Source organism: Ammospiza nelsoni, chromosome 2 (genome assembly GCF_027579445.1).
Source record: "Ammospiza nelsoni isolate bAmmNel1 chromosome 2, bAmmNel1.pri, whole genome shotgun sequence".
In the NCBI taxonomy this organism is placed as follows: domain Eukaryota; kingdom Metazoa; phylum Chordata; class Aves; order Passeriformes; family Passerellidae; genus Ammospiza; species Ammospiza nelsoni.
This window is the reverse complement of record NC_080634.1, coordinates 5,044,959-5,062,390: the sequence shown is the minus strand read 5'-3', so window position 1 is coordinate 5,062,390 and position 17,432 is coordinate 5,044,959. Positions and strand designations below refer to the sequence as shown.

The window sequence follows — 17,432 nt, the reverse complement described above, 5'->3', positions numbered from 1 at the left end:
CACTTGCCTGCTGTTTTTATGTAGGCAGAAAGAGTGTGTGGGAAACACAACCAATGAGCATCTCAGTTGTGGTGTTATCTCTTCCTGTTATCTCAAAACTGCGCTTCAGATGCACCCCAGGCAGAAACTGTCGAACAATAGCGCCCAAAGCAAAGGCAGGCGAGGCTCTGGCACCTCACTGGGGACAATGCTGGTGACAGGCAGGTGGGCAGGATCAAACACTGCCCTAGCAGGGCCTCACAGCACCATGGGCTCCATGCCCAGGGTTCACCACAGGCCCAGTGAGACTCAGGAAGGGGAGCAGGCCAAGGCTGTGCACTATCCATGGCAGAAGGCAGCCAAGAGGTTCCTTCCAGAGCCAGGAATCGTTCCTGACAGCACTGGCAAAAGCAGCCAACAGCAAACAATCCAGAGAGGGGCTTCTCAGGGCAGGCATGATCATGAGGAACCATGTTCTGAAGCCATGAGGACACCTTGAAAGTCCCCTTTCCTCCCTTAGGCCGACACGTGCATAGGTGGAGTCCTGAGGCGTCATTCAAAGAGGAAGAATAAACCATCCTGAGTGGGCATTTTGTAGGAAAGGAAAACTAGAATAGACAGTAATGGTGGGAAGTGTCATCACAGGAGGTGAGAACAAGGCAGCTGGTCCTCAGATGGAAAAAAAGGAGGGGGAAACAGGAGGCCCAGCAAGGCAGGCAGCTCATGCCTCTGCCCAAAGGGTAAATCACTCTTCAGATGGGAGCTCTGCACAGAAAGAAAAGCCACGCTCCGGGACTGAGAGTGTGACAAATTATGTGACTCAAATCCTGCTTCCTGATCATCCAGCTCATCTTCTCAAGCAGCCATTTCTGAGCCTGCCCATCCTGTATGCCCCATGCACAGAACCTGGCTTATTCACTGGGCCAGCTCAGCTGATCCCTGCCCTTAACCCCAGCCTGGAGGCCCTGAGCAGTAGCTGGCAGATGCTTCACTGATCACTCTGTGAGGTAGCTCCTCACATGCCTGCCCTTTGCTGCTCACACCTCCTTTTCACACCTTCCCAGCTCCACCAGAAGGCCCAGGGGAGCAGCAGCCATGTCATGCTTTGGCACCTCCTTCACCTGATTCCTTTGTTCACAAAGGAAGAGCAGTTCTGGTGAGGGGGCTGTAGCAGAGCTGAGGAGAATTTCAATCTGGGGCAAGCACCAGGGTCTGGCACTTCTCTGAAAAGGTAAAGAACGAAATTGCACCTCTGAGGGAGGGAAAGGCTCCCATGGTTCAGCTGATCCAAGGCTCAAGGCAGGCAGGCTGGAAGGATGAGAAAAGGTCCTGTGGTATAAATTCCCTTCTGCAGGGAGGGAAGGAGCACTTTGGTGGGGGAGAGAGTGAGAAGGTTGGGTTTGGCACTCCTCTTGTGAGCTGAGGCTGGCAGAAGAACCAGGAGGCCAGTTCATTGGCTCAGGGCCTCTCACTGTGCTCTCCTTCAATTAACCCTTATCTTTCTTCCCACAGCATGAGATAGGATTGCCCAGCAGTGGTATTTCACAAGCTTGATAGCTACTACAAACTGATCTTATCCAAAGTCTTGAGGCCAGACCTCTTACATTATCAGCTGCAGCACCTGAATATCTGTAGCAGAATAAGGACAAAATCAGTGTCTTTTCCCCATGGCATCATTTTGGCAAGCATCTCAAGAAAGGCTTGTACTAGCTATGGTTTCCTACTTGACTTTTTACTCAGAGTTTTGGTTTAGAAATTAAATTATTATCTGGCCTCTGTCAGAAGCCTGAGAACCTCCCTCTAGATAGGCCAAGAGAGATACAAGCAGGTTATGGTTACATTACTAGAAAGGCAAGGTCTGGGCAGCAAGTGCTGCTGTTTCCACACGGGTTAATGCTGGGATAGAAGATTTGTATCTTCTACAGAAACAACCATTGCTCTTTTGGGTGCCTGCTCACTCTGCCCATCTGGTAAGTGCTACAGACCCACAGCACAACCACAGACCTGCCTTGATCACAGGGCTGAGCCTCCCTCCATCCCATTCCTTCAGCTCTGGCTCTAGAGCACGCCACCAACAAAACTGATCCCTGCTAATACCCACGCACAGAAACTGCAGCTCTCAAACAGGGGGACGAGGCAGCAGACAGAAAAGGACAAGACCAGCATTGATCATCTCATCCCCCTGAAGAAGAGTAGGAAAAAACACTTCACCTCATGATTCAGTGGTAGATGCATCTACAAAAGAAGAACCAAGAAAGGTTACAGCAAGAACCACCAGAGCCAAGCACGTCCTGTTATGTCTTAGGTCCCAATGTCAGCTCAATTTCCAGAGCTGAAACATCCACTACAGCATAAAAACCCAAGATTTGAATGCCCCACAACATGAATTCAGAAAAATGAAAATCTGCTGGGTGCTTATTTGATAAGTCAGCATTTTTTCTGAATGTGTCATGGAGCATTGACAGTCACCATTGCTTTTGCGATGTCTCACGTTTGTTCCTGATGTGCTGCACTAGACAGTACTTGTACAATGAGACATCACAAAAACAATGGTGACCATCAAAAGAAAAGGAGCAAATAAAAAATAAGTTTTGCCCTGGTGAGCTTTCCATTGCACAGGCATGCTCTGTGCTAGTAGTATTTTCTTGCCTGCCAAGGACTGTGTTTTGGGTAAATCAACCCAATTGGGATAAATCTTCTTTCTCAGGCCTTAGTAACCCTCCCTCTCTCTCAGAAAGGAGCCCCACACCTGTAACCACAGAGCAGCACCAGCAAAGCTCTCACAGGACAGGCAGAGCAGCTGTGTTCACCACACCAGCCTGAGCCCACCAGCTCCTGGCACCCCAGCACCTCCCAGGGACGGTGTGACACCTCCTGCACCCTGCCTCTGTGGCTCAGGGACCAAAATGGGGTTTTTTGCCTCCTTTGTATCAAAGTGAGATACTGAAGTACCAGCACAGCTGTGAACTAAGATCCTCTGCACCCAGTCTTCTCTTTATTTGTTCAGTTCAGGGATATAACATATGGTATGTTACAAAATAAACCATGAAACACTTACCAAATGCAATTTTAAATAGCAAAAGCCCAAGAATCAGCTGCAGAAAGCTAAGGCAAGAGAGCAAGTGGCACTCCCAGGGCTATTCCTGCTGTCAGAGTTCAAGTGAAGTGACTGAGCTCTGGAGGAGGCAGAAGCTTCGTTTTCCTGACAAGTTGCCTCCTTGCCCTTACCCCAGAAGATAAAAATAGTCCTATTTCTCAGGAGAAACAAGCATGGCTGTTTTATCTGCCCTGGCACATGTGGTATGGGCCAGCCTGGAAGAGGCATTGGGTGTTCTTCTGCCTGACACATCAGCTAGCTGGCTGGTTGTCTTGTGTTCTGTGGCTCCTGTAGCTCTCTCCTCCTTCACTTGCCTTGCTTTTTACCCTAAATTGGTCAGTGTATCCATGCAGACACTGCTCTAAAACAGGCCTGTGCTCTCAGCTCCTCAGCTGTCCTGAGAGGCAGCTATGGACACCTCCACATGGAAGGTAATGCAGGTGCACTTTTTGCAGTCCAGCTTCTCCCTTGGGGATGCAGATCTCTCAGCAGCTCTCCATCATCCCCTCATTATACCTGAGGTGTTGCCAGCAAAATCAAGAAACACAGTCACTGGGATGTGAATCCCTGACAATTCAGACAGTGCCATCAGCAACCCTACTGGTGGGCAGTTTATAATGCTCTGTTTCATGAGCCAAAGGAGACCAGACCTCTTCTAGGCAAAACAAAAATTGTCTGGATAGCCCCACAGACTTATTATGAGAATAAAGGTTTGTTTTATTTGCCTAAAAGTCAAAGAAAACTGAGTTGAAACTGTCCCTGAAGGGGCTGTGTAGCACATTCTCCTGGCCCTTGTCAGAACACAAAGGCTTCACAGAATGTAGTCTCATCCACCCTTTGAAACCCCGGTGCTGGAGAACCTCTCTCAGAAATCTCTCTCAGTGTTTCATTAAAAAGAAAAATAAAATACTGACCTAACTCTCCCTTGCTGCAATTCAAGTCTACAGTTTCTTTTCTAAACACAGTGGAGAAAGGGAGAAAAGGGAGAAGTTCTTCCTTTCCCATTTGTGTTTTTCCGACAGAGGTCCTTCAAGGTCCTTTCAATATTTTCTTCTCTACATTGTACGACACAAATCCTTTCAACTTCAGTCAAATATTTAATTATATACAACTCATTTTTGGTCCAGGAGTCCATGTATTTGATGCTGAAGCCAGAGAGCTGTCCTAATGTGTAGCAGGAGATGGAACCCTGTAAGATCCATAGGTCTGTTTTGTCCAAGTAGAGCTTTAGCTTCTTCTTGGTGAATATCATCCAAGAAAACAAGAAGGTGCAGTAAAAGCAAGTGAACCACAGAAAGACACAGGTTTCAGTGCTCCATATCTGTATCCTAACATGATGAAAAAATGGCCACAGGGATGAATGCCCATCACCTTGAGTCTCCTGGTCTCTATTTGATGCTGATTCTCTGCAAGGAAAGCTGCCTTTTCACAGCTGAGTGTTACACAGGGCTGAGCAGGAGGGGCTCCTGGCTGTCACAAACTTTCTTTTCCCAGAGAGTGGTGAAGCAGAGAGACCAACATCCCTCCTGCCAGAAATGTGGCCTTTTCTGGGATTCAGGCTGTCCCCAGCAGGCTACAACAGGGTCCAGATAGCTCTGACCTGTCAGCACAGCTGTCCAAGCAGTTCTTAGCTGCAGGCAACCTTAGCAAGGTTGTGGTATCAGCTCTTTAGTGATGATCAGCTCATTGTGATATCAGCTCTTATCTTACTAGGTGCCTAGGCAGGCAGATGCAGGGAAAGAGAGGAGAAATCTGGAAATCTGTGTGGGGTTCCACAGCAATGTCTTTATTAATTCATCTGCGAAGGTTCCCAGTGACAGAAGGTTCTTCTGTGAAGGTTCCCAGGTTTTCTTCTGCCCAAGCTGGGCAAAAGCAGCTCTTTATGTAGGGTTCAGGGGTTTTGGAAATTGTCCAATAGCAAGGGTTAAAGGAAAGTGACCTGTAGTCTTACAGAGAGATAAGCAGGGGTCCAAAGGCAGAAGAGAGGGGCTTCCAGTCCAGTCACCATGAGTTGGCATTTCCCATCTTAGGCTGCTGAACACCAGGGAAGTCTTGCAGGCTCTGGGCCTGCTGCACGCCAGGCTGTGCGCTCAGGGCCTGTGTCTGGGGGGGTTTGGGGTCCGTGGCTGGGTGCGGGGCCGTGGCTGGGGCCGGAGCTGCTGTGGCTCCTGGGGCTGCGGGGGCAGCGGCCGCTGCTGCACTCGCTGCTGCCTCGGGGTGGGCTTGGACGGAGCCTGGGGCAGCTCCCGCATCGTCCCCATCTCATGGTACACGGGCAGGGTCTGCATCGCTCGCTCCTCCCCTGCAACAACACCAGGACCCCACAGTCACACATCCAACAAAAAGTCCAAGAGACACAGAAATGGCCTCAGCCCAAATGTTGTGTTTTAAGCCGCCACTCTTAGACGTTCCTGCTGTACCAGTGTGTCACCGTAACAGTTTATGAAAAATCCCTTCTCCAGGAATTCTACTCCTGGGAAGCTGTGAAGCTTCAGCTTCTCCCTGTCTTGCTGCTTTGGAATGTGATTTGGAGAACTGTTTACCCAGCATCTGAATTGTTTTTAATTAATGACCAATCACAGCCGGCTGTGTCAGAGTCTGAGTCTGTCATGGGTTTTTATTATCATTCTTGTCTAGCCTCCTGATGTATCTTTTCTCTTTTTATTTATATATTATTTTTATATATTTTTATATATTATTTATATATTATTTATATTTTTAAAGATAAAAATATAAATAATTATAAATATAATTATATAAAAATAAAATTTATAAAAATATAAACATATAAATCATTATAAATATAAATTATATAAATAAAATATTGGTTTTATTTATATATTCTTTTTAGTATAGTTTTAGTATATAATTTTCATATATCATATAATTTCATATAATACATAATTTCAAATAATTTTCATATCATTTTAATATAATATAATTTTCATGTAATTTCATATCATATATAATTCATATAATTTTCATATCATACAATATTAATATAATATAATATATGATATTATATCATATTGTAAAATAATAAATCAGCCTTCTAAAAATTCGCAGTCAGCTTCTCAACTCTCACCTCGTCCTGCGGACCCACCCAGCACCACAACACCAGTGAACAGCAAAAATCACCTCTGCCTGCATCTCCCAGGCCAACATGGAAGTTTTTGGCTGCCTGGCAGAGATCAAGGTACCTGGAGCACTTGGGAAAGCTCTGCCCTGTCTGTTGGGGGAATCAGCTTTATCAAGGAGACATCAGTGGACACCCCCAGCCTGAGCTGCTCTGTCCCCTTTAGGAGGCTACCAAAGGGAAAGTGAGATCTAACCCCAGGAAATAACATCAAAGTACCTTGCCCTGCCTTTGTCTGTGCTGGGATTTCCAAAATCCTCTCAGCCAGAGATCCCTTCTGTCAGCATTAATTTTCACACAAAGAGGTAAATTCATACAGGCTGACTTCTGATCACTGACTCATCATTTCTGAAATATCACTCATCTTAACTTAGGGATTGAGGGATTTACCTCTTGAGACACTGAGTTGGCCTTAAACTCACAGCAAACTGTTTCAGAGAGGCTAGTCACCATAAAATAATCACTAAAATATTAGTATTCATTTTCTCAGGCTAATTTTCTTGATTCCTGCTGAATCCAGGCCCAAGAGCTGAGGCTATGGTGTCACTGCACAGCTGAGGCAGTGATCTGTACCACTCAAAAGAGAACAGCCACAATGTAAAATTATACTCAGGTGGCTTTCTCAAAGCACATATCAGAAAGTGAGACTGGCAATGCCAGCTGATCTACACAGATTCACCATGTGCAACATGTTATTGCTCATGTCAGGGCAGAGAAAATGCTCCTGACCACAGGGTTGCTGTCAGTGGGAAGCTCTAATATTTTAGGTGGCTGGATAGCAAAACAAAGCCTCTTAAACACTTACCATAAATTTCATTCCTTTTCGTTTTCCTCCTTCTGATACAATAAATAATGCAAATCACAAAGATGACAAAGAAGACTGCACCTCCTGCTATGCTCAAGATGCGATAAAAGTCCATCTTGCCTAGTTTAGGGGATGAAAGAGGATGTTAGAATGGAAAGAAATCACTTGCACAACATCTACTCAGAATTCTGCATTTTCTTCCATTGACTGTAAAGGCAGACCAGCAGACATCCCACCCTTTGCCTTTTACTTGCTGACAGCAGAAAGTTGCTGTTCCTCATTGTTGAGAATTTTGATTGCTCCCTGATGGGTTCAAGTTCTGCAGAAAATTGAAACCAGAGCATTCATGTGTGCCAGCTCACTGTATTTAAATTGCCACTTGTTTTAGCAGCCAGTGTTACACCAAGGTGTATTTGGCTTTTTCTGTACCTGTTTCTCCCAGATGAGTGCAAGAGGAGCCTGGACAGAGTCACATATAATTACACTTCTATGAAAAGCTGGCTGAGCTTAAGCCCACCTGAAATGTTGCCTCTAAAGAACAAAATTCAAGGTGATTGGCCTTAGATGCAGGACCAAGTGCTCACAGAGGGCAGCAGGATTAGAAGGAGGTGGGGCTCCAAGATGAGGGATTTTTAATCTACTGTGGATCTGGCAGAGTTCTGCCACTACATAGAAAATTTGAGAGGTATTTAGTTTGGGTAGGAAGAGTAGTGTTCCACGTTCTTAGGGGGTTTTTGGTGTCTGAGAAATGCTGTATTTTTACCTTAAAGATCATTGGTATTTCTCTGTTAATGATGTGAGGAAAAAAAAAAACAAACAACAAACTCTCTGACCCAATTCATCCTGTGATGAAAGAGTGTTTCTCAAGGGTGAGAAAAAGTGAAATCAAAATTGTCTAGACAATGGCCAGTGTCTGACTAGAGGCAGACCTGTCCTTGCCTGGCTTGTGTCCTGGCATGGGCAGCTTTGGCCAGGATTTCCTCATCCAGACAAGGTGTTTGGGATAGTTTGCCTTGACTTAAACAAATCTAATCCAGCAGCACACTTTCATACCTGGCTCCAAAGTCCATGCCACATCCTGCTTGCCCCTTCCCAGTGCTAACATCAATCATCAACGGGACTGTGCAGTCCATCAGGTCAGGCAGCAGCACAAAAATGCATTGCTTGGCTATTGTTGAAATCAGGATTATTCAGAAGGCATCAGCTGCACAGGAGAGCAGTGCTCATCCTGACCCTCAGCTCTTGGCCCATGAGTCACAATCAGCAGACCTGGGATCACTTCAGTAAAGCCTTTAAGCCTCAGGGCTTGCTCCCTCCCTTCTCACACCATGGGCTGTCCTTCAGACTTGGACTTTCCCTAAATTCACTGTGGCAGAAATGGGTAAAAATTGGAAATACTGAGCCAGATCTTGTGAGCCCCTTTTACTCTCCACCAGCTCCAGCAAGAGTCTAGAGTAAGAGAATGCTTCCAGCAGAGCACTCGTGGTTGGGTGGGATGAACCCAAGCCTGGCAAATTGAAGGACTTTTCCCCAGCACTGCACTGGAATTCTGAACTTTGAACAGCACACCCAATGTCACACCAGTGTGATCTCTCCTTTGTTTGTGCCTTAACTTGCAGAATTTTTACGTGGGAGGATGACAACTGTGATGACTTCTTTTGCCTACTGAATCATTTCCAGCATGACTCTTCCCATTTAAAATGCAATCCTTTCAGTCCTTTTGCTGCATCTGTGGTTAGCTGAATAGGAAAACCTTGGTACATTTGAACCATGCTTATCTGACCCGTGTAACCCCAAAGAAAAACCCTCCAGAACTTCCCTCCTGATTTCTAGGCCAAGCTGAAGAGTGCAAGCAGCTTATTTTCCCCCTTGTGAGAGAACTCATCCACACCCACAGTTGCAGGCAACCACCACGTTGATAGACATGATCGTGGAGAGGAGAAAAACACAATGGATCTCCCCACAGGAGAAGAGGAAGAGCAAAACCTCTCTCACACCTCACTGCCCTCAGCAGTGGTCCACCCTAGCACATTCTGACAGAAGAGATTTCTTACCTGAGCAGTTAATTGCTTTTTCAGCCATTTTTTCACTGACTTTGTTCTTAACAACGCATCGGAATGTCCCAGAATTCCACCCGTGCCATTCCAGCACTGTTGCGTTCTTTTGGATTTTTTTGCCATTGGGTTGGGTCAGTTCTATTAAAAATACTTCATCCTTGGCCTTCCCTTTTGCTTCACACTTGACAGACACACTTTTATTCCTGCATTCAGCCATGAGGATTGGCTGAGGGACAGGTTCTGAAAGAGAAGGGAAGGGACAGGCATGTCTGAGAGTATTTCTCCTCCTGAAAGCCTCTGCTTTAAGCAGAACAGAGAATAACCCCCAAATCACCAGCTAATGAGATCACACAAGAATGAACAGCAAATTGGACCTCAACTGCAAGGTAACAAGGCAACAATAAAGAAAATGCAGAGCAGTAGCCTACACAGTTGGCTCAGTAAAGCAGAGCTGGACACCAGGCAAGTGAGGGGAGGAAGCTGAATCTCCTTGAGGTGGGTGGAAGGGACTGAGAACCACAGCACCTCCACCTCTGGACCCTGTGTTTTGGTGCAAGGGAAATTGATCCTGTTCAGCCTGTGCCCATCAGAGAGAGATTTTTCTCTAAAGCGGGAAAAATTATTAAAAGCTCCTCATGGTGCTCTGTGTGCTACCAACAGCACTCAGCAAGCACAACACCACAGCATGGAAGGCCATCAAGCCAGAATGGAGAGCACAAAACAGAAACTTCAGCTCTCAATGAGGTTATGACAGGAAAAAAAAAATTTTTCTGTCTCTTCTTATGCCCTGCAAACATCTTGCTCCCTTTTGGTTCCAGTTTCTCTGTCAATGAAAGAGATGGAAAGGCCTGCAGGGTTTTCATCAAGTAAGGGCAACTGGCAAGGACAGCAAATAAAAATAATTATTTCTACCTTTAAGACCAGATTAAAAAAATGCCAGTGCCACCTGTAGTTACAGGCTGAGTAAATTATGGAGATCATAAATTCTAAAGAAAATAAGGACTGCTCATAGCACATGCAGTCAAGGCTCACACCACAACATCCACAGCCACCCTTTCCTGGGTAAGCCCACTCCTCCTCTGCAACCTGGAACCTATTGCTCAGGGAAACATCCCGGTGGGAAACATTAGAGTCCAGGTGCTGGAGTTGGGTGAGGATGTCATTGGGACAATTTTCAAATATTTTTAACAACTGTTTGTCCAGCCTGGCTGACAAATTATTCGAGGACCCAAGAGTTACTACAGGACTTCCAAAACCATGTGTCAGAGGTAATGTAACAGCAGAGGAAATGATGCAGCACACAGCTGGGCTGGAGAATTAACCTTGGCCTGAAATGGGGACACCCCAATGACAGCAGTGGCCCTGATGACTTCCTGACTCTGTTTACAGTAATAGCTCTCAAAGCAGTGAGACACCCTCACTGCTCTGCTCAGCAGTCCCTTAGACACAAAGGGGCCTCCCACTGCACAGAAACCCTGCTAAAACCATTCCAGCTGTCATTGCTGCCTCAAAAAGGCATAATTTCTGTAATCCCAGCTGGTGCCACAAACTCAAGATGTTGGCAAAGCTGTGCATGATGACTGAAGAAGGACAGAGCAAAGCTATCCCCTTATTGGGGAAAAAAGCCATGCTGTCCTACAGCTGAGAGGTCTGGAGAGGACACAGCAGCTTTTAAGGAGCAGAATAGCCATCCCCATCATCCCTTCTCACCCCAAAACCTTTGGGCTGCTACTGCTCTGATCTCTGAGGACAAGATACAGCACAGGAATGGAGGCTGCCCTCATGCTTTGAACCCAAGCAGCTGAAAGCCCCAGGTGTGTGCTTAACTGTGCTTTAAAGAGCACAGCTTTTCTATTTGTTGTGTTGTGCTGTGCAAGGATAGGGTGCAGGAGTCTTCTTCCACTGCAAGTTCAGCTCCTGTTGTGGTTCATCTCAAGGGAGGTGACTGCTGGCTGTTTTGTATGTTACAGCAAAAATGGAGTGGGATTCCGTTGCCTGAATTAAGGCATTTAGTGCCATCAGGACTCCTGAGCTCTCCTCAAGGGGCTGGCAACACCAGTCATAACTCAGTACCCATAAAATAGCACCAGAAGTACCCAAAACCCACAGTGCATCAGCCACAACTGTACCCCACATGGGCTGCTGTGCTCCTAGCAGAGGTTTCTGGAAGCAGGATGCTGCTGGCAGCCCAGGCCCCTCTCAGGTCCCACCCCAGCTCAGGGTCTCAGCACTATTGGTGGTGCTGCAGTAGGACTGACCATCCTCACCCTGCTCTCAGTGTGAACCTGCTCACAGCTGCTTCCTTGGGCACAGCTAGGAACATGCTGGATGACAAACAGGGGAGCCAGAAAGAAGCTGGGGGTTTGAGGCCATCAACCAGATCCAGAGAAGGGAGGAGAGAGGCAGGCTGCTGTCAGTGGCAGGAAGAAAAAGGTACAGCCCTACAGAAGTCCTCCCACTCCTAATCAGCAAGGAGGGCACCGAGTAGGAAAGGCTGTGGGACAGAGCAGAGAGTACCAAATCTTGTTTAGCTGTCCTGAGCATGGCATGGGAAAGGCAAAAACTCACCCTGAACTAATAACATTATACTTTCTTCTGCCTTCAGCTGTCCATCCTTCTGATAAGCCTGCACCGTGTAGCTCCCACTGTCCTCCTTCTGCAGGCGCTGGATTTCCAGGGTCCCATTGCGGAGTAGGGCACACCTGCACTGCTCCTTGTTCACAAAGTGCTTGGCTCTGTTGTCTCTGATCTGAACCAGCCTTTGTGTCCCTTTCTTCCATGTGGCCTCGTAGATGCTCCCAGGAGCAGCAATGCTGAGAAGAGCTGTCTCGTTCACTGCCTTGTAAATCCAGCTGGTGCTGGAGCCTGTGGAGGGAAGCACAGCCAGCCCCTCAGTTGTCTCCAGCAGCCACAGCAGTCACCCAAAAGTTGTCACTTGCTATGCCACCCCCTTCCTGAGCTGCCTAAGCCTCTCTGCTTTACTGATGCTATCTTCTTCCCCTGCTCCAAAGTATTTCTTGATTGTTCATTAGATAAATTCCAGCATCCAATTTAATTCTGAGAGGCAAGAAAGCAAAGAGCCCAGCTTTCAAAGGCTGAATTTATACCCTGGCTGATTTACTTGGAGTGACTCTGGATGCCAAAATTCATGCCCTCCCATTTCAGTTTAACATGAACTTAGCCCTTCCTTCAAAGAAGGTCACTTCTGTGTTTTGCACATGGCACGGGCTGGTACCCAGAACTGCAAACAGCAAAAATAGTTACATCTCTGGACAGCAGAATCATTTCAGCAACCCCAGTGATGGCAATGATGATAATAATAGCAGCCCACGTCAATCTGTGGTGAGTGTAAGGCACTGAGCTGGAGGCACACCCACAGCAGTTACTCTGCCCCCCTGGAATGCACCCACTTGATTTTTCCCTGATGGGGAAAGTAGGGCAGGAATAAACAGCTACCAGCATCTGAGGGGTTGCAGGAGTCATTACAAGAAAAGCAATTGCCAAAAATAAAAACCCTAAAAATCTTTTCCTTTGATTCCAAATGTGGTGTCAGGACTGGGAAGCACCTGAGCCTGGGGCTGCCAAAGGGGATATTTACTAAACATCCACCACGTGTGCAGCAGTGGGGATGTTGCACTCCTGGAGCAGTGCCCGGGTGCTCTGCCCGCTCCCCTCCAGCCACCGCCTCTGCTGGGCCCATTTCTGGTGAGCCAGCACTTGGGAAACTTTCCTTGGAGGTCATTTCAAGTGAGGAACTGTCCCCAGCCCCGTGGCAGGTGGACAAACCTGCAGGAGGAGGGCGAAATCTGCGTGCAAGTGTCAGGTGGGATAAGCTCACTGGCACGAGCTCAGAGCCACAGCTTATTTAGTTTGTCAGATTCTTGTGTTCATTCCTCCTCAATTTACAGGGTGAAGCCAATCAGCAGGAGCAGATTTCCCTTCCCATCACCACACAGAGCTGATTCTGCCCTAATTTTATGTGTTTTAAGTATTTTTTTCCCCACAGAGAGAAAAACCTGTGTTTATGCATATTTTTATTACAGTCCTTCACTCCTTGTATCTAGGATAATGATAAATGGCACCGCGGAGGGGAAACTGAAACCCAGTGGCTATTTCATTAAACTAACAATATTAGAGATAATCAGAGAACTAAAATCGCATGCCTCTGCAACAAGAACATTAATGCTGTAGTGCTTCTGGCAATTCACCACCTCCAAAGAGAGCTTGTTTTTCCTGCATTGCCTTTCTTGCAAGGTATTTGACATATCTAATGAAATGTCCTGAAATAAAGCTATCAACTAAACAGCCTTGGAAGCAGCTACGCCCCACACAGATGACACTACACGTTATACCCCAATATTTGATTTCTGATACTTGTTTCTGCTCAGTCATGAACAAGTATTTAGAGCTAGTAATAGGATTTCTTTGCATAACAGACACCACTTACATTTTCTCTCTGAAAGCAAAGGAAAAAAATAATCTGAGTTTCCAAGGATAATTCAATGGCATCTCTGTGGACCAGAGACATTTCTAAATATCAATCTAGTCTCCATTGTCTTTCTAGTGGAAAGCTGAGTATCCCATGATATTAAAAATCTGTTTAACTAATGAAACAGCACTTCTGATAAAAATGCCCACTAAAATGTGCTCCAAAGGGCAGAAATGTTTTAACTGAGAGGCCACAGCTCACTCAGTCACAAGAAAGAGTTAAAAGAAAAAAGCTCCCATAGTAATTTTAGAGAAGGAAGGAAACTATTTTCTATTCAAGGGAATAATCCTTATTTCTGCTGGGGAAGATGTTTTATAGATTGTGTACATAAAAAGAAGAAATCCTTATTTATCTATTAATTTTGTTCTGAAGGAAAAGCAAAGCATTAAACCACCATACATACAAACTTAGTGGAATGAAACAGAGGGAGAAAAAAATTATGCAGGCTTGTATTGTCTCCATCTCTTAAAAAACCTTCTCTAATCTATGAGTTAACACCTTAATTAAGCTTTTAGATTAATATTTTAAAAAATAATGAGAACAATAATACGCAAAATATAAAAAATATATGCAGTCGCTTGCTGTTTTCACATCTTAAACTTCAGCTCCACTGAAGACACTGGAATCTATCACTCTGTTAATATTTATGGAAGAATATAAATTGCACTTTCAAAAGATTTGCACATCTTTGATAAGAAAAGGAAATTACATGCGATAATGCACAGTGAACTGGATCTCTAATGTAGTACAAGCTGCCTTGAGGGCAGAATGCAAACTGTATGCTGACATTTCTCATTACACATGTGTCAAATTAAGGCTCATTAACTTAAAACCAAAACTCTTTACAGCTTATTATTATAACTGGAATAGGAAACTCAGGTCCTGCCCTCCCCCTGGCTGAAAATTAAATCAAATAACAATCGCAATAACCCAGATGTCTTCACTCATTGGAAAAGTGGAACAAGTTCCTTATCAGTAGCAGCCCACCAAGTTGTAAATGCTTTAAAATGCAATTTTAACATCAGCCCAAAAGAGCAAAAAACTGTAAGAAAAACTCACATTTTACACTGGGAAATAAAAGCAGCAAGCACTTGACTAGGAAAATCCTCCTAAAGTTCATTTTCAGGGTCAAAAACCACCCAGTGTTGCCTTGTCCAGTGATAGCTCCTGGCAGGTGAAAGGGTTTTCTGCTGTGAGCAGGCAGTGATGGGACATGTCAGTGCAGCCTCTGTGCCCTCCTCCTCTCCTCCAGCACTTCTCATTTCTAGCAGGGGCGGAAATCAGCCTCAACAGGGTGCTTTGTCTGCATGGAGGCAACGTGGAGACAACAAAGAAAATGGGCACTAAAATACAGGAATGCCCTGGAGGTTTGTCCACCCAGCTGGAGGGCCAGGTGGGGCCCTCATACTCCTCAATGCTCACCTGAGGAGCCCAGTTCCAGCATCCATGTGAAAAATGCCAATCACTTGGGGTTTTTTTAAATTTTAAAAGTTTAATGATAATAAAATGGTTATAAAAATAGCAATATTGTTAGAGTAATAATAATTTGGACAATTTGGATTAGGACAGTATGAGACAACAGAAACAAAGAGTTACAGACATCCAGGTACCTTTTTCCGGGCTTTTCACAATCCACATGCTATCATCCTGGAGGGAGGGATGCAGTTTTTGGGCGGGGGAGTGATGGGAACCCTAATTCCCCTCCACAGCCTCAGCAGCAGCAAGGGGAGAACAAGCCCAGGAGCCCCAGTGAGGTGCAAGAGGCTGCTGGACAAGGCTTGGAAAGGAGACACACTTTCCTTGGAAAGCAGCAGGATCAGCTTGGCATCAACATCTGGGGTATGTATGGGCATGAAAGGGGGTGAGAACCCTGCCTTGATCCAGCCACAATCCAGCTCTGGAGCTGGCTGCTGTGCGAAAGAGCAAAGAAGCTGTAAGGAGCTAGGTCTAAAAACCATGAGAGAAGCTAATGAGGTCCTTATCCCTGATCCCAGTATGAAACAGAAGGAGTGGTGAGGATTTTGAGTCTTATCCTCATCACCATAATTCCTCTGCTGCAGTAGCCACTGAAATGTTCCAGCTCTTTGTGACAGGCACAGGCCAAGAAAGAAGACAGAAGGAAATCTGTGGCACCAGATATGTACAAGAGTAGATAAACTTTGCTTGTTCGTTCGTGTCATTCCTCTTCCTTGAGGTTAGGTCTTCCTTGTAAGACACCTCCCCTTCTCCAGCTTAATCATTTTTTACTGGTACTAATGAAATTTTAAAAAATAACAGTGCAGGAAAATCTAGTTTTTCTTCCTTCTTTCTGCTATTTTCTTCCTTCTTTCTGCTCTTGTTTCCTTCCAAAGAACACACAAAGGAGGCACACACAAAAGGAGAGAGGAAGCAACAGCAGCAAGATCACATTTCTGTGCCTGCCCTCCACCCTCTGTGGCAAGAAACAAGCTGAGGGCAGGGGCTGCCACACTCAGTGGCACACTCAATCAAGTTGTGTCAAACTCCTAGACACATCTGCTTCCAGCCTGGGCACCTAAAGGAATTTGGGTAAAGGCAGCAACCCTGATTTCTCCTCTGTTCTTTGAAGGTTTTTTGCTGGTCCATCAGGAGAGCAGAGGGAGGCCCAGCATGCTGAAACCACTGTCCATGCTCTGCTCAACTTTGTTTCTCTTCTTTTTCTTCAGGCAAACATCTCTCAAAGCCCCTGCCTGCTTTCAGGGTACCCCTGCAGGTTGTCTGTTTGTTGGCGTGTTCACCTGGCCAACACACTGGGATGGGAATTGTCATGGTACAAATGAAAGCAAAGGGAAAGATATGTGTGTGTGTGTGAGAGAGAGAGAGAGAGAGAGAGAAGACAGGTAAAGCTCCATAGTGGTAGAACTAGATGTAAAAGAATCTCATGTATGCATAATGAAGGCTACTACTTCCAGTTAAGCAGTTTGGTGCCACACACAACCTTCTAAACGCACAACTGAAATGGGTCAAAAGCCCCTATGGTCCAGCACACCAAACACCCTGATTGCTGTTGGAGCAACAGGTAGGCAGGAGCAAGAACCCATTTGGACAGGATGTAAAATGTCTGTTCAAAGATGAGCTCACTGTGGGCAGTGAAGAAGCACTTGAGAGAAGGGTGGGGGCTCAATGGCTGATGTCCCATGGTCACTGGACTCACAGAAGTGACACCAAGCCTTGGTATTCCTGAGTACTTGGTGGTTGTGCACAAAATCCACTTGCAAGACTTTGCGTAACAAAAGCCAAAAGCACAGCCAAACCTGCAAAAGGGGCACAGCACTCACCTGCAGCACGAGTTCCCCATGAGATCCTGGCACGGTCTGTCCCAAAAGCAGCCCCTCTTCTAACTAGCCTCTGAAACCTCCTGCACCATCAGACCCAGCTGGAGAGAGACAAAGCAGCCCTTGCCTCTAAGCTCAGTCTTCCTGCCAGATGACAAGTGGGGAAATGTCAATATTCTGCCAGCTTTACCCTTCCTTTCTTGAAAAGTAAGGTAATGTCATGCTGCAGTCCTGACTGGGCTTTGATCCTCATTTTAGAAGAAGGAGTTTTTGGATGTTACTTGGAAGGAGGCACTCTAAGTTGTTGCACTGCTGTCTCTGTTTTCCCTTCAAGGAGAGTCCCAGGAGAAAGCATTGAAGTGCCTGAAGGTGTCTCTGGAAAGCACAGCAGCTCTGGGCTGCAGCCACAGAGGAACCCAAGGAGCCAGCATGTACCTCAGAGATGTGGCAGGGGGTAAACATGCTGAGAGCAGTTCCAGCACAGAGCACTGGCCAGAAATGCCCTCCAAGGTGGAGGGAGTGGCACAGAGAGCGCTGTGGCTGGAGCTCTGTGTGGCCACAGCCCAGGCACTGGCC

At 46.1% G+C, this 17,432-nt stretch overlaps 1 protein-coding gene across 1 annotated transcript; it reads right to left on the bottom strand.

Moving 5' to 3' along the window:
• Nucleotides 1-3,769: 3,769 nt before the first annotated feature.
• CD2 (CD2 molecule) lies at nucleotides 3,770-14,766 on the bottom strand. The gene is made up of 5 exons (XM_059466386.1): nucleotides 14,623-14,766; nucleotides 11,643-11,939; nucleotides 9,072-9,314; nucleotides 7,018-7,137; nucleotides 3,770-5,378 (listed from the first exon to the last, which is right to left on the bottom strand). Exons 1-5 carry the CDS (start codon nucleotides 14,681-14,683, stop codon nucleotides 5,167-5,169), a joined length of 933 nt encoding a protein of 310 aa, XP_059322369.1. The 5' UTR covers nucleotides 14,684-14,766; the 3' UTR covers nucleotides 3,770-5,166.
• Between the last annotated feature and the right edge of the window lie 2,666 nt (nucleotides 14,767-17,432).

Excerpts from the sequence above, each read along its gene's own strand:
- CD2 (XM_059466386.1), bottom strand. The coding sequence starts at position 14,683 with ATGAACTTTAGGAGGATTTTCCTAGTCAAGTGCTTGCTGCTTTTATTT. Across the intron at positions 11,940-14,622 it reads TTTATTTCCCAGTGTAAAAT|GCTCCAGCACCAGCTGGATT; the intron begins GTGAGTTTTTCT and ends TTCCCTCCACAG. Across the intron at positions 5,379-7,017 it reads GAAAAGGAATGAAATTTATG|GGGAGGAGCGAGCGATGCAG; the intron begins GTAAGTGTTTAA and ends GTGTTGTTGCAG.